Raw genomic sequence first — 13,111 nt, 5'->3', positions numbered from 1 at the left:
CAAAGATTTAAGAGAATACATGGACTATAACAATATAGTTTTATAACACGGATTAAATATATCATTAAGGACAGTTATACAACAAATACATTTAGAAATAACAAATTTTATTTACTTTCAATAAGAATTGTAATTTACCTTTAAGATAATATTAAATGTTAATATTTTCTTTGTTATTCCAAAAAAAAGGTATAATATCCAATAATATCAAATTTATAACTATCAACACTAAGTATTAATAACAACATTAAACATTGATGTTGTCAAAAAAACATTATTCATAATCAATATATAATTACTAATAATTTGTTAAGCATATAAACTAGGTATAAATTTTATATTTTTTGAGTAAGTTTGGTTGTCTATACCAAAGAAGTGTAGTGGGGTGGTAAAACTGCTTCGCACAATTTCAAAAAATGTCAGTTACAAGAGTGCAAGTCCGTTGAAAGTGTGTAACGAAGATTTGGTTAAGTTCAATTTTATCGCTAATAATATGATAAAATAAATGAGAAAGCAGGTAAATTAACGATTTCTTTAGAACACATCGATTAAATACACTTGGATTAATAACTTTAACTGTGTTCTTTTGTAAAATAATGAATATATTTTTTGGCGGGACAAATTTTATTTTCACAACTACGCAGTGGTAAAAGCTTTATACTTCACGTTTTAAATATTGTTCATTTTGTATTAACTTTTCTTTTAATTATTGTATTATATAAGCAATGGAATATGATATTTATTCATTCGTATTACTCTGTTGATAAGCTGTTGCTTCTCCCATGTTGCCACATGTTGCTCTATTTACAAACAAAGCCATGCTTAATTTGATTGATTTAATTAATTGTTTTACTTCTTTTATATATAAATCAATCAGTGAAATTAATTAAACATATTTAGTTTTCATTTTTTACAATTATTAGTCAAACTTGTTTCTATTGTTATTCAAATGGCAACACGTTGGTCGACAGTGGGGGAAATGGACGCTCGTTGGTAACCAATGAAAACCGCTGATTGCGTTTGACGGTTATAAACAAGTTCTGTTTTGTATCTGTGCGGTTATTTCAATTTTCGTTTTAAGGTTATTATCATTCGCGCGATTCTTTTTACAGCGTATTCTTTGAAGACAAGATGAACAACGATTTCGGACAGCTGAGGTTCTTGAAATCTGATGGATCCGGCGGAAAACCGTTCGTCCTTAAAGCGGAATCCTGTTCTATAGGATCCTCAATTAATGCATCCATTCGGTTGATGGACAAGGGCCATGGCCTACTGGCTGTTCACTGCATCATTGATGTGGATAAAAATGGTGTGGTATGTATGCTCAATTGATGTATTTCAATCTTTTCTAATTTCCTTGCATTTGTAGGCAACCTTAAGCAACAAAGCCCCCAGTAATCCTGTAAAACTGAATGGTCAAAATATCCTTAAGAAGAGGTGTCTCAAACCTGGTGATGTATTAACAATTATGGACAAGCGACTAAGATATGAGAATGAGAATATAGCACCAGAGGTAAATATTGCAAATATATTTTATTGGATCCATTATAGTGTGTTTGTTTAATTTCAGATTTTAAGTAGTATTGACCAAGTTAGAAATATTAAGACCCCCAAGAGATCCAGAATAACAATGGTTGACTTCAGAAATAGAAGATCTGCAAGGACACCAGAGTAATGTTTACATAATATTTTTTTTTATCAAAGTACTATAAAATTGTATTGCTTCAGACCTAAAAGACCAAGGAGACCACCAATCAAAAGGAAACGCTCTAACAGCTTTTCCAACATACAAGAGTTTGACATAATACCTGAAGATGATACCCAACATTCTCCATTCAAAACGCCTGGTCGTAGAAAGTCCATTAGGTGAGCAATAACTTAATTATGATCATAGCAATTTTATTAAATAATGTAATTCAGTTGATTCATTGTTGACATTAACATCATCTGTGTTTTTATGTTAGTTGAATTATTATTAATTGGTTTCATTTGTATTTATTGTAGAGTGAGAATGTCAAATTCGGGCTTTACAAAAGCGGATGTATCGTCATCGCAATTGGTACCATCCAAGGAAACATCGACTCCAATGGCCGAACAAAAGTAATGATCTAATTCTGATCATAAAAAAAATAATCTTGATTAATTTGTTTTTCCTTGTAGGTTTCAGGTTGTTACTCCACAAAGTACTATTAAACCTACGCTGAGGAGCGAATTGCTCAAAAGTTTGGGCAAACCGAAGTTACCAGAGCTCGTCAAGCCTTCCGAGGAGAGCGACACAGACGATATAGAGAAACGCGAACTGAGGACTCCCGTAGCTGAAATTCTCGAGAATTCCGAGGATTTGATCAATTTTAACACGCCTGTAAATAACACATCCATAGTGGTCATTGACAGTCCAGACGAAGAGAATGTACCGGTTCGTAGCAAGAAATCGCTGACGAAAGACATTTCCATCCAAAGGCTAACGCAGAACGACGATTCCATCGTGGTATTGGAATCTCCAAATTCGAAAACCCCCAAGTCCATGCTGAGGGCAAAACCGAAAACGCCAAGTACGAATCTCAGGAAGACGAATTTGATATCGGAGCTGGAAAAGGAGTCATTCTCGAGTACACCGATTGCCGAGTCTTCAGCTATCTCTAAGCAAGTGCAATTCGAGAGCCTTCGAAAATCCATGCGCGGTTCATCAACATCCACACCGGATGGATCACCTAAGAAGATGTACCCCAAAACGCCGAGGCGTAATGAAAACCATTCAGAGTCGAAAGGAGTCGACGAAGTATGTTCATCGGAATCTGAAGAAGACAACTTCAAAACACCAAACAATAATACCCCTGTCGTTTCGAAGTCGACAATGAAACAGCGCAGATCTACAGTTAAGATGACCGATGGAGATACTACACCTAAAGGTAATTTTTACTTGAATGTTTACATGTTTAAATATTAATTTGAAATTCGTTGAATTTTAGCTGTTTCCCCGACCTCCGTACCGAAATCACGCAGATCCTTCAGAAACTTCGATTCAATGATATCGGATAAGAGTAGTAACTCTTCCGCTCATTCTAACGAATCTTTAGATATGCAAGTTTCTACTGAAGCGATCAGTAATACAGATTTACCAGATTCTACCAGCAATGAATCTTTGAAATACTTGAATTCAGCTAAGTCTATTGAGTATTTGAAGGAATCCGTTAGTGAACTTTCTATGAAAGATGATTCCTTTAGTATGAATGTTAGTCCTGTTCCTAATATTCCCAAGAGGAGGGCCGTTACCGAACAGAATGTTACCAAAAGGCGCGGACAGAAACGCCGTAGTTTAAATTTGTCTTCCGAATTGAATCAGGATGAAGTCTGCGACGATTCTGCGAGCAGTGTAAACACATCATCTTTCATCTACATACCTGGAGATAGTTCTAAACTTAGTTCAACAAAAGTATCATCTAGAAGATCAAGCAAGGAAAAAGAAGATTCTTTTGATTTGGATACAAATTCCTCTATGGAAATTGGCGCCTTGAATGTTTCGGAAAATTCTCTTGAAGAAGCAACAAGTGATAAAGATGAGAATGCGAAGCTTAGGACACCAAAGAAATCGGATGATTCTAGTGATCCCAAAGACGAGAAATCACCAAAAGTACAAAATGTGAGTAACGTGAGCGGTGTTCAAGGAATATTTGAAACACCGAAACCCGAAACAATGCTTGAAGACGAATCCAAAAATATAGTCAAATTTGTTGAAACATCTGATGCAGAAGAAAATATTAATCCAGATATGTTGCTGGTAGAGAAAAGTGAAAGCGTGATTTGTGAAACTCCAATACAAGATCATCGACGTTCTTCTATTAGAAACTCGAAGAAAGTAGAAATTGTAATTCCTAAATCGATGAAAGATGAGTCCCAGTTGGATATTTTTGAAGATGTGTCTAAATCAGATTTGGTGGTTGAAGAGAATAAACATGATATTTGCACAACACCAGTGCCAGAACATCAAGAATGCCGAAGATCTGTTAGAAGTATGAAGAAGTCTGTAGATTCGCCATTGAAAAAAAGTAAGGATTCTCCAAAACTCCTTGAAGTTTCTACACCTGTACCAGAAGAATCAAATATTGATGATATATGTGTCACGCCAGAGTTGGAGGTTCGTCGGAAATCTGTTAGAAGTTTGAGGAAATCAATTGCTGCAACGAAAACACCTCAAAGAAAAAGCGTAATTGTGAAAGATATCGATGAGGAAGATGATGATATAGACACGAATGAAGTTATTGATTCTCCAACTGCAACGTCACCTCAAAATAGAACGCAGAACGAAGATCCAGTTGACGCTGAAGATATCGTACATTTAAGTCCTGTCCAAGAAATACCAGTTTGTCGACAGTCTCGCAGTTCTAAGAAATCAATTGATATTCCGACCACAAACTTAACGCCTCGCAGAAAGAGTAGAGCAGCGGAGGTGCTTGAAACTTCAATAGCTAACGTAGTGGAAGATTCAAATGAAACCGACGAATTGGTTGAGGAAGATGTCGATGAACAATCTACTCCAGCTATAAAATTGACACCACAACGAAAACGTAAAGCATTGGAAGATACTACTGTTTTTAAAACATCAGAACTACATGAAACCGAAGGAATTGTTGATGTAGATTCAACATCTGCGCAAGAAATACAAGTTCGTCGGCAATCTGTTAGAACAGCGAAGAAAGTCGTTGGTTCACCAGCTACAAAGTTGACACCACAACGAAAACCTAAAGCATTGGAAGATACCACTGTTTTTAAAACATCAGAACTACATGAAACTGAAGGACATGTTGAAGAAGGAGATGGAGATTCAACATCTGTGCAGGAAATACAAGTTCGTCGGCAATCTGTTAGAACAGTGAAGAAAGACGTTGGTTCTCCAGCTATAAAATTGACACCACAACGAAAACGTAAAGCACTGGAAGATACCACTGAACCAGAACTACATGAAACGGAAGGAATTGTTGAAGGAAATGGAAATTCAACACCTGTGCAAGAAATACAAGTTCGTCGGCAATCTGTTAGAACAGCGAAGAAAGACTTTGGTTCTCCAGCTACAAAATCGACACCACAAAAAAGTAAAATCATGAAAGATACAGCAATTTTAAACACCCCCATTCAAGAAACACGCAGAAAATCTGCCAGAAGTGCTATTAAAGTAATTGTTTCTTCGATTACCAAATCGACGCCGCAGAGAAGTAGCAGGTTGATGGATGAGCCAATGGTTGATTCTCCTAAAGTGAATACAGTTTCAGAAGTCGTTCAAGATCTGATTGCATCACCTGTACTTAAGAAGAATACGCCAGTGCAAGATATCCAGGTGCGTCGGTTATCCGTTAGAAGTGGTAGAAAATTGATTGATTCCCCGAGCACAAAGTTAACGCCTCAAAAAAGACGTACGTTGCTGAAGGATATACCTGAAGCTGAATTGATTAACAAGAATGTGGAGGATGTGAAAGAAAGTGCGCTAACTCCAAACAAAAACGGTTCTCCTAGTAAGGGAAATAAAATTAGTACACCAAAGAGTTCTGCCGAGGACCAAGAATTGGAAGTACATACTCCAGAGAATTATAATGTGACCGGTAATGAAGACGAATTTTTAACGCCCGCTTTTCTGATGACTACGAAGGAAAGAAGGCGTACCATTAAAAGCGCGAAGAGAAAGTCGTTGGTGTCGCTAACATTGAGTGCGAAGAAAAGTAATAGCGGAATGTTAATTGATTCGAATGTTTCCTCGAATGAAAACGAGAATGAAATAAGTCCGGAAAATGATCTAATGATTATGAGTCCAAAGGTAGTAAAACAATTAATAAAAACGCCAAAACATCAAACTTTAGACGATCTGAGCAATCCATCATTGGGTGTAGAGCAGTTGATGGATTCACCGAAGGAGCAGAAAGATCGTGAAAACGATCCGAGAAGTTCAAAAGCGCGTAAAGAACTAAACAGTCCTCTTGGAGTGAAGAAACTTCAAAGAGAACCCTTGAACGATTTAAGTAACCCTGTTGGTGTTAAACACTTAATGACTACGCCGAAAATCCAGAAAGAACCAGAAAACGACTTGACAAGTCCACGTGGTATCAAGAACTTGATGAAAACACCGAAAGTGCAGAAAGGCCCTAACGATGATTTGAGCAATCCACTTGGAGTAAAGCAATTGATGAAAACGCCGAAAGTGCAAAATGATCCTTTGAACGATTTGAGTAGTCCCCGTGGAGTGAAGCAATTATTAGCAACACCAAAGGTACAGAACGAGCCTAACGATGATTTGAGCAATCCCCTTGGAGTAAAGCAATTAATGAAAACTCCGAAACTGCAAAATGAACCGTTGAACGATTTGAGTAGTCCTCGAGGAGTGAAACAATTATTGGCAACACCAAAGGTACAGAATGAGCCTAAAGATGATTTGAGAAATCCTTTTGGAGTTAAACAATTGATGAAGACGCCGAAGCTGCAAAATGAACCGTTGAACGATTTAAGTAGTCCCCGCGGAGTGAAACAATTATTAAAGACTCCTAAAGCACAGAAAGATCCTAAGAATGATTTGAGTAATCCTCTTGGAGTTAAGCAATTGATGAAGACGCCGAAGCCACAAAATGAACCTTTGAATGATTTGAGCAGCCCGCGAGGAGTGAAGCAATTATTGAGGACACCTAAATCACAGAATGATCCTAAGGACGATCTTACCAATCCTTTCGGTGTTAAGCAGTTGATGGCAAGTCCTCGAGTCCCACAGAATGAACATACTAATGATCTTACCAGTCCTCATGGCGTGAAAGACTTGTTTGATTTACAAGAAGAGCCAGAAAGTACTTCGGCGGATGTAAGAGTACAAGAACTGTTCCACGTCTCCAGTACGACTGATCTCAATGTTTCCGGTGTGGAGTTGCTTGCTGAAGACGATATATTTCCGAAACCATTGCGTACTTACAGTAAGAGTTTATCACCTCGAAAGAATATTAAAGAAGATTCACTGAATATAAGCAGTTCTACAGAAAAAGATGCGATTTCTGCAACTACAACCCCAGATGCATCTATAAGAAAACGTAAAACAATTACCGATGAATCTGAAACGGAAGATGTAGATGTTACTGAAGTAAATAAGTCTGTTAAACGTGCAAAATCTTCAAGTTACAAAAACGAAGAAAATGAACCAACGTCATCGAATAGCGAAGGCGACGAGTCATTGAAAATCGAATTATCTTCTCATAATAAATCTGTGGATTCAGTCAAATCAGGACCATCTCGACTGAGTTATAAAAACGAAGAGACTGAACTAACGTCATCGATGAAGTCGGAAGATAGTAATGTTGATAATGATGTATCAGCTAAGATGTCGATAAAATCTTCCTCGAAAAAAGGAAAACCAAAAGACAAAACTTCTACACCAACCACACAGTCTAGTCCGGAGTTTGAAATTCCGATGACGCCGATTCACCAAGAAAAAACTCCAAGAAGAGGCAGACCCAAAAAGAAGGTCAAAGAGTTTTCTACGGTCGAAGAACCAAATGTGTGTACTGCCACAAAAAGTAGTTCAATTATAGAAGATCAGTCGAAAGAAATAAATGCGAGCGAGGTTGATTCAAAATTGACACAAAGTGAAGATGTTATTGAGGTTTGCGATGTTATTGAAATAGTCGATTCACCTAAACTGGTGAGAGCAACGCGAAGAGGGAGAAAAGCTGCTGAGGTTATTATACCTGTGAAATCAACGCGTAGAGGTAAAAAAGCCGTTGAAGCTGAGGGCGACGTCAATGATAAGGATGTGACTGTATCAGATACACCTGCGAAATCAGTTAGCAGAGGTAGAAAGGCTAAAGAACCTGAGGTTGATAAGGATGCTTCAGTTGTATCGTCGATTGATGAACCTGTGAAGAATACACGCAGGGGAAGGCCAAAGAAACAAGATTTGGAAGAAATTGATGCCAAAACATTGGAATCTTCCCAAGAAGCCGCCAGTCCGGTAAAGACAACTCGCAGAGGTAAAAAAGCAACGGAAGATAAAACTACTACATCATTAGAATCTGCCATCGAAGCCAATCCAGTAAAAACAACTCGCAGAGGTAAGAAAGTTGTTGAGGAGCAAACTGCTGAAGATGAAGCGAAACCTGTAGAAGCCAAACAAGTAGTGACAAATCGTAGAGGTAGGAAAGCAGTTGAAGTGATTGAATTGCTAGATGATGATGAAAGCGAATCATTGGAAACTTCTGCTGATACTAATAAGCAAGTGAGAACTACTCGCAGAGGTAAGAAGACTGTGGATGAGCAATCGGTGGAAGACGATGAAACTAAAACCATTGATCCCAAGCCAGTAAAAGCAACCCGTAGAGGCAGGAAAGCGGTTGAAGATGTTAATGCTAAACCAGAAAAAATAACTCGCAGAGGTAAGAAAGTTGATGAAGTGGTGGAATTGATCGAAGATGATGAAACTGATTCATTGGATACCAGTAAGGAAGTGAAGACTACTCGCAGAGGTAAAAAGACAGTCGAAGAGCAATCGACGGAAGAAGCTGAAACGAAAGGTAATGATGTTAAATCAGTGAAAACCACTCGTCGTGGTAAGAAAGCAGTTGAAGATGTGGCCGAAGATGATGACACGAATTCAGTAGATCTGAAACCACCTACCCGGAGAGGTAGAAAAGCGGCTGAAGCGAAACCTGTAGAAAAGGTCGCAAGAGGTCGCCGAAAGCAAGCAACCGAGAATACTGATCTCGAGGAAACTGAAGATTTTGAAAAGGAAGATGAAAAGCCTAAGAGGGCACTTCGCGGCAGTAGGAAGGCTAAAACCGACGACCAGGAGGATGAAGCTGAAAAACCGAAACGCGCTGTTGGTAAGAAGGCGGTTCATTTTAAAGATAATAAAAATTATGAAGAAAGCGATGATGAAGAAGAAGAACTGTTAATCAGTACAACAAAGGGAAAGAAGAGAACAGCTAAAGAAGTTATCGAGTCTCAACCCGCTAAGAAACCCGCTAGAGGCAAAGGACGTAAGAAAGCTGAAGAAGTTGAGGAGGAAGAAGTGGAAGTAGAGTCTGTGAAAGCAAGTAGCGACGATGAAGAACAGGTTACCAGTACAAAAGGAAGAAAGAGAACGGCTAAAGTTGTTGCGGATCCTCAACCAGCTAAGAAGCCGAAGGGCAGGGGACGTAAGAAGCTAGAAGTTGATGATGAGGAAGAGGAAGTCGAGCCTGTTAAAGCGAAACGCGGAAAGAAAATCGAAGAAGTGGAGGAGGTGCCCGTTGCGACAAAGAAGGCAACAAGAAAACGTATTTTCTCATCGGAAGATCTGAACGTATTATCCGAAGCAGCGGAAACAAAAGGCAAGAAAACTGAGGAAACGGAAACGGTACGAAAATCTGCGAGAACACGGAAATAGGATTTTTAGTTTATATACATATTTCTTTTATTGTTATTTATTTTGTTTGTATATTTTTAAGTTTTTTTTAGGGTTTATATATATATGATATAAAATATATAATTCATATATATATATTATATATGAATACAAATAATAATTTATATAAATGAATTTTTTTATGTTCTTTTTTTTTTAATTTAGACAGAAAAATAAACTTGTTTTACGTATGAAATTTATTAACATCTTTTTTGGAAAACGCAGTTTTACATTCCTTACAAATCTGATCCTTCGTAGAGCTTAAGAGACATCGCCTACAAAACAAATGTTTACATGGTAAACTATACAAGTTCGTGGCTACTTTGCATAAGGCACATTCGTTTTTAATTTCTGGCACGATCTTCTCGATTTCCGTGAAGCGAATAAAGTTCTCGCTGTTCGTCGCTTTGGCAATTGCTTCTTCTAAACTCAACGAAGGTCCATCATCATTGCTGATGTAGTTGCTGCTGCTGCATTGGATAGCATCAATGATAGTCCTCTTAATTGGCACCACACTCTTCATCTCAATCTTACGCTTCACTCCAACAGTCCTGCCCACAGAGAACGTCTCCTTTCTGTGAGAATTCTGCAATAAATACATATCAATTCTTGTCTTCAGACCAACATTTAACACAGGTTTCCTCGCATCGGTGAACGGCAAACCCGTGAATGGATCGCTGCCCTGTCTCCCATAATTTGCCTCATTTCCAACGCACTTCTCCAAACTACTTTTATCTACTGTATGTCCACTTGGCAGAGTCATAGGGATAGCCATAATCTCGAAAGTCAGGGCATCCTTGAAATCGTCAGGAAAATCGAATTTCACCACTTTATCACCATTACCATCATCTTGTGGCTCAGCCTCATCACACTCATTTATAATCCCGTTTTTATTTATTAAATGCTTCACTGTTTTCACTGTAGTAAGAGCACATGATTTTGATATTTGTCCCCAGATCTCAACACTTCCCAAACACGGCACAGACCACTCTGTTCTCAATATCCTCACTTGAATCTCTTTAGCATTGATGAAAGATCTGAAGGCATGGCTCTTCAGATACCCCAGTTGAAAGTTTCTTGGGTTTGATGGTGGATTGTGCTTGGAGTAGAACCGTGAGTTGCAGAATATTACACCCTCCTCAATGTAATTCATCTGGGCAATCGATGTGAATTCATTGTGGTTTGGGCATTTAGCTAATAGTTCTATGGAGGTGCACTTCTGGGTACCAACCTTTGCATTGATGGAAATGTATCGTAAACTGATTGGACATATCAGGGCGAAATTGATGTTTACAGGGGGTGTGATTGAAGTGAACGCGACGAAGCCTCTCGCTTTGGTTACATGATTGGGGCTGATCAGATTATCAGCTTCGTAACCCTCTACAGCTGCTGCTGTTGTTGATACAGTAGGAAGCAGTTTAGGATCAAGAAAATTATACATTTTATTTATTTGTGCAGAGGCATACTTCTGCGCTTTATTTATTAAATATAACTTCTATTCAAGTAACATACTTTTCTGTTTTGGAACAAGAATTGAATGTAAGAGGTTATGTATTTTATTTATGTAGTTCGTTTGCATCCAATTTACATTTTAAAATTTAGAATTTTAAATTTTGGAAACTAAAGAAAATATAATATCATCGAATAGCAAAGAAATCCAATATTCATGATGATGTTATTATCAAAAATATACATGGACATTTTAATCTAACGAAAGATTAGTTCAGTTTTTACTGTCCTTTAGAACTAATTGTCCCAATGTTTGAAATGTACCGTATTTATAATGGGTCCATACATCCATATCACAAGCCCGACAACCGAAAGATCGTCTATTGAAATCCCGACTATATCAAAATCTCGACAACCATAACATTTCTAAATTATTTCGGAGCGTAGTCACCTTGTGCTACACTTTTATTATTAATAACAAAAAAATATTATTAATTTATTTGATTTTGTTGAATTATTCATAATAAACCTTAACATTATGAAATAATCTCAAATACAATTAGATTATTAATTTAAAAACTTTATTGTAGACATTTTTGATTTAATCGGGATTATGATACAGTCAGGATTATTGTTGTCGGGATTTTAATATAATCGGGATTTTGATATAGTCGGGATTATGGTTGTCGGGATTATCCCGTCGTTCGAAATTCCGACTGTATTAAAGTCACGACACTTGAAATACCGACTATCATAATCCTGACAATCAAAATCCCGACTTTATCGAAATCCCGACTACCATAAAAATGTTATTGTAGAAATTTATAATAATAAAAGACACTGCCGGGATTTCGATATAGTTGGGATTTTGACATAGTCGGGATTATGATTGTCGGGATTTTGACATAGTCGGGATTTCGATAGACGGGCTTGCGATTGCCACCGATTTATAATTATTATAGTTTTTAAAATGAAGTGTAGATTATAGAAGAAAAGTACCAAAATTAAATCAGACTTGTAAACATATCTTTTTAGATTTGTTTTGTCTAAATTCGATATATTTCTATAAAAGAATAATTCATGGATTTCCATCTACAAGACATCAATTTCTAGTTCCAATAGATTTTATTGGAATTTGGTTAAAAAATCAATGAAACATTTAGAAATAAACAAGTGACTGCAAATTGCATGGCAGGACAGGATAAACAGAAAGGAAAGAAACGAAACGATTAAGCGTAACAACACAGGACTAGGAATTTTATTTGTAATTGCAAATCCAAGAAGAAAATTAATTTCACCAGAGAAACGTCCATATTCATATTTTACAACAACAAAAAAAAATAAATCAAAATCATAAACGAAATCAATCAAAATAAAAAGAGTTTTAAAACAAATGAAGATAATGCGGACAACGTATCATTTTTTTTACAATATATATATTTTTACGTACCAATTTCTTGTTTTGTTTTTGCATGCGTGCGATTTTCTGAACATATTTTCTTACCTCAGAAACATCTATAAAAATACACGGAAAATCATCTCGTCTCGTTTTCTTTACAATATTTTTTTGTTTTTGTTATTGAAATTTGTTTGTTATAAAAAAGAAACGCCAAAGAGAGACAGATTTCCTTCATTTAGTTTTAGTCATCATCATTATTATTATATATTGAAAAATAACAAATCCCTCAAAGGATCGTTTACACATTATATAACACGTCTTATATAGTTTTCACAATATTTTTTTTTTGTTTGTTTGTATGTTCCTTTTTCTTTCATATATATATTATTTTTTATATAAGTGCTATACGTAATAAAATATTGGCAAATCACACATCGATCAAGCACATGTAGTTGCTTCCATAATAAATTATATAAATATTACATATGTATTACCATTATATATATATATCAATGTTATTTCAGCGTACAAATACAAAATTTATATATAATTTATTTTTTTGCTTCTTTCTTTATATATATATATTTTTATATATGTATATAACGTTTACACAATAATGTACATGAGGCAATGATTTTTTGTTTTGAAATTCTGATTCTTCTGTTGCTGGGGGTTTGGTTGTTCAGGTTATTTTTTTAAATTTATTTTCTTGAAATCTTCAACAAACAGTTTTTCGAATCGCAACCATCGCTTTTCCATCATCAAAAAAACGTCAACTCATTTCAAATCTGCGATAAAACCACTTTCCAATTAAAATTTAAAAGAACAAAAAAAAAAACTGTAAGAAATTTCGAATA

At 36.3% G+C, this 13,111-nt stretch overlaps 2 protein-coding genes across 2 annotated transcripts; one reads left to right on the top strand and one right to left on the bottom strand.

The window, feature by feature from the left end:
• The first annotated feature begins 444 nt into the window (after positions 1–444).
• Positions 445–9,453, top strand: LOC108563972 (microtubule-associated protein futsch-like). The gene is made up of 8 exons (XM_017922826.1): positions 445–517; positions 1,113–1,314; positions 1,370–1,513; positions 1,571–1,671; positions 1,729–1,866; positions 2,005–2,100; positions 2,161–2,909; positions 2,970–9,453. The coding sequence occupies exons 2-8, from the start codon at positions 1,132–1,134 to the stop codon at positions 9,386–9,388; spliced, it is 7,830 nt and encodes a 2,609-aa protein (XP_017778315.1). The 5' UTR covers positions 445–517; positions 1,113–1,131; the 3' UTR covers positions 9,389–9,453.
• A 137-nt stretch (positions 9,454–9,590) lies between these two features.
• LOC108563964 (RING finger protein 37) lies at positions 9,591–10,944 on the bottom strand. Its single transcript, XM_017922810.1, has one exon. The coding sequence runs from the start codon at positions 10,845–10,847 to the stop codon at positions 9,591–9,593; it is 1,257 nt and encodes a 418-aa protein (XP_017778299.1). The 5' UTR covers positions 10,848–10,944.
• Positions 10,945–13,111: the final 2,167 nt, after the last annotated feature.

This window comes from Nicrophorus vespilloides, unplaced genomic scaffold (assembly GCF_001412225.1).
Source record: "Nicrophorus vespilloides isolate i.1.1-1 unplaced genomic scaffold, Nicve_v1.0, whole genome shotgun sequence".
Classification (NCBI taxonomy): domain Eukaryota; kingdom Metazoa; phylum Arthropoda; class Insecta; order Coleoptera; family Silphidae; genus Nicrophorus; species Nicrophorus vespilloides.
This window is presented reverse-complemented; position numbering and strand designations above follow the sequence as displayed.

Excerpts from the sequence above, each read along its gene's own strand:
- LOC108563964 (XM_017922810.1), bottom strand. The coding sequence starts at position 10,847 with ATGTATAATTTTCTTGATCCTAAACTGCTTCCTACTGTATCAACAACA.
- LOC108563972 (XM_017922826.1), top strand. The coding sequence starts at position 1,132 with ATGAACAACGATTTCGGACAGCTGAGGTTCTTGAAATCTGATGGATCC. Across the intron at positions 1,514-1,570 it reads ATGAGAATATAGCACCAGAG|ATTTTAAGTAGTATTGACCA; the intron begins GTAAATATTGCA and ends GTTTAATTTCAG. Across the intron at positions 2,101-2,160 it reads ACTCCAATGGCCGAACAAAA|GTTTCAGGTTGTTACTCCAC; the intron begins GTAATGATCTAA and ends TTTTCCTTGTAG.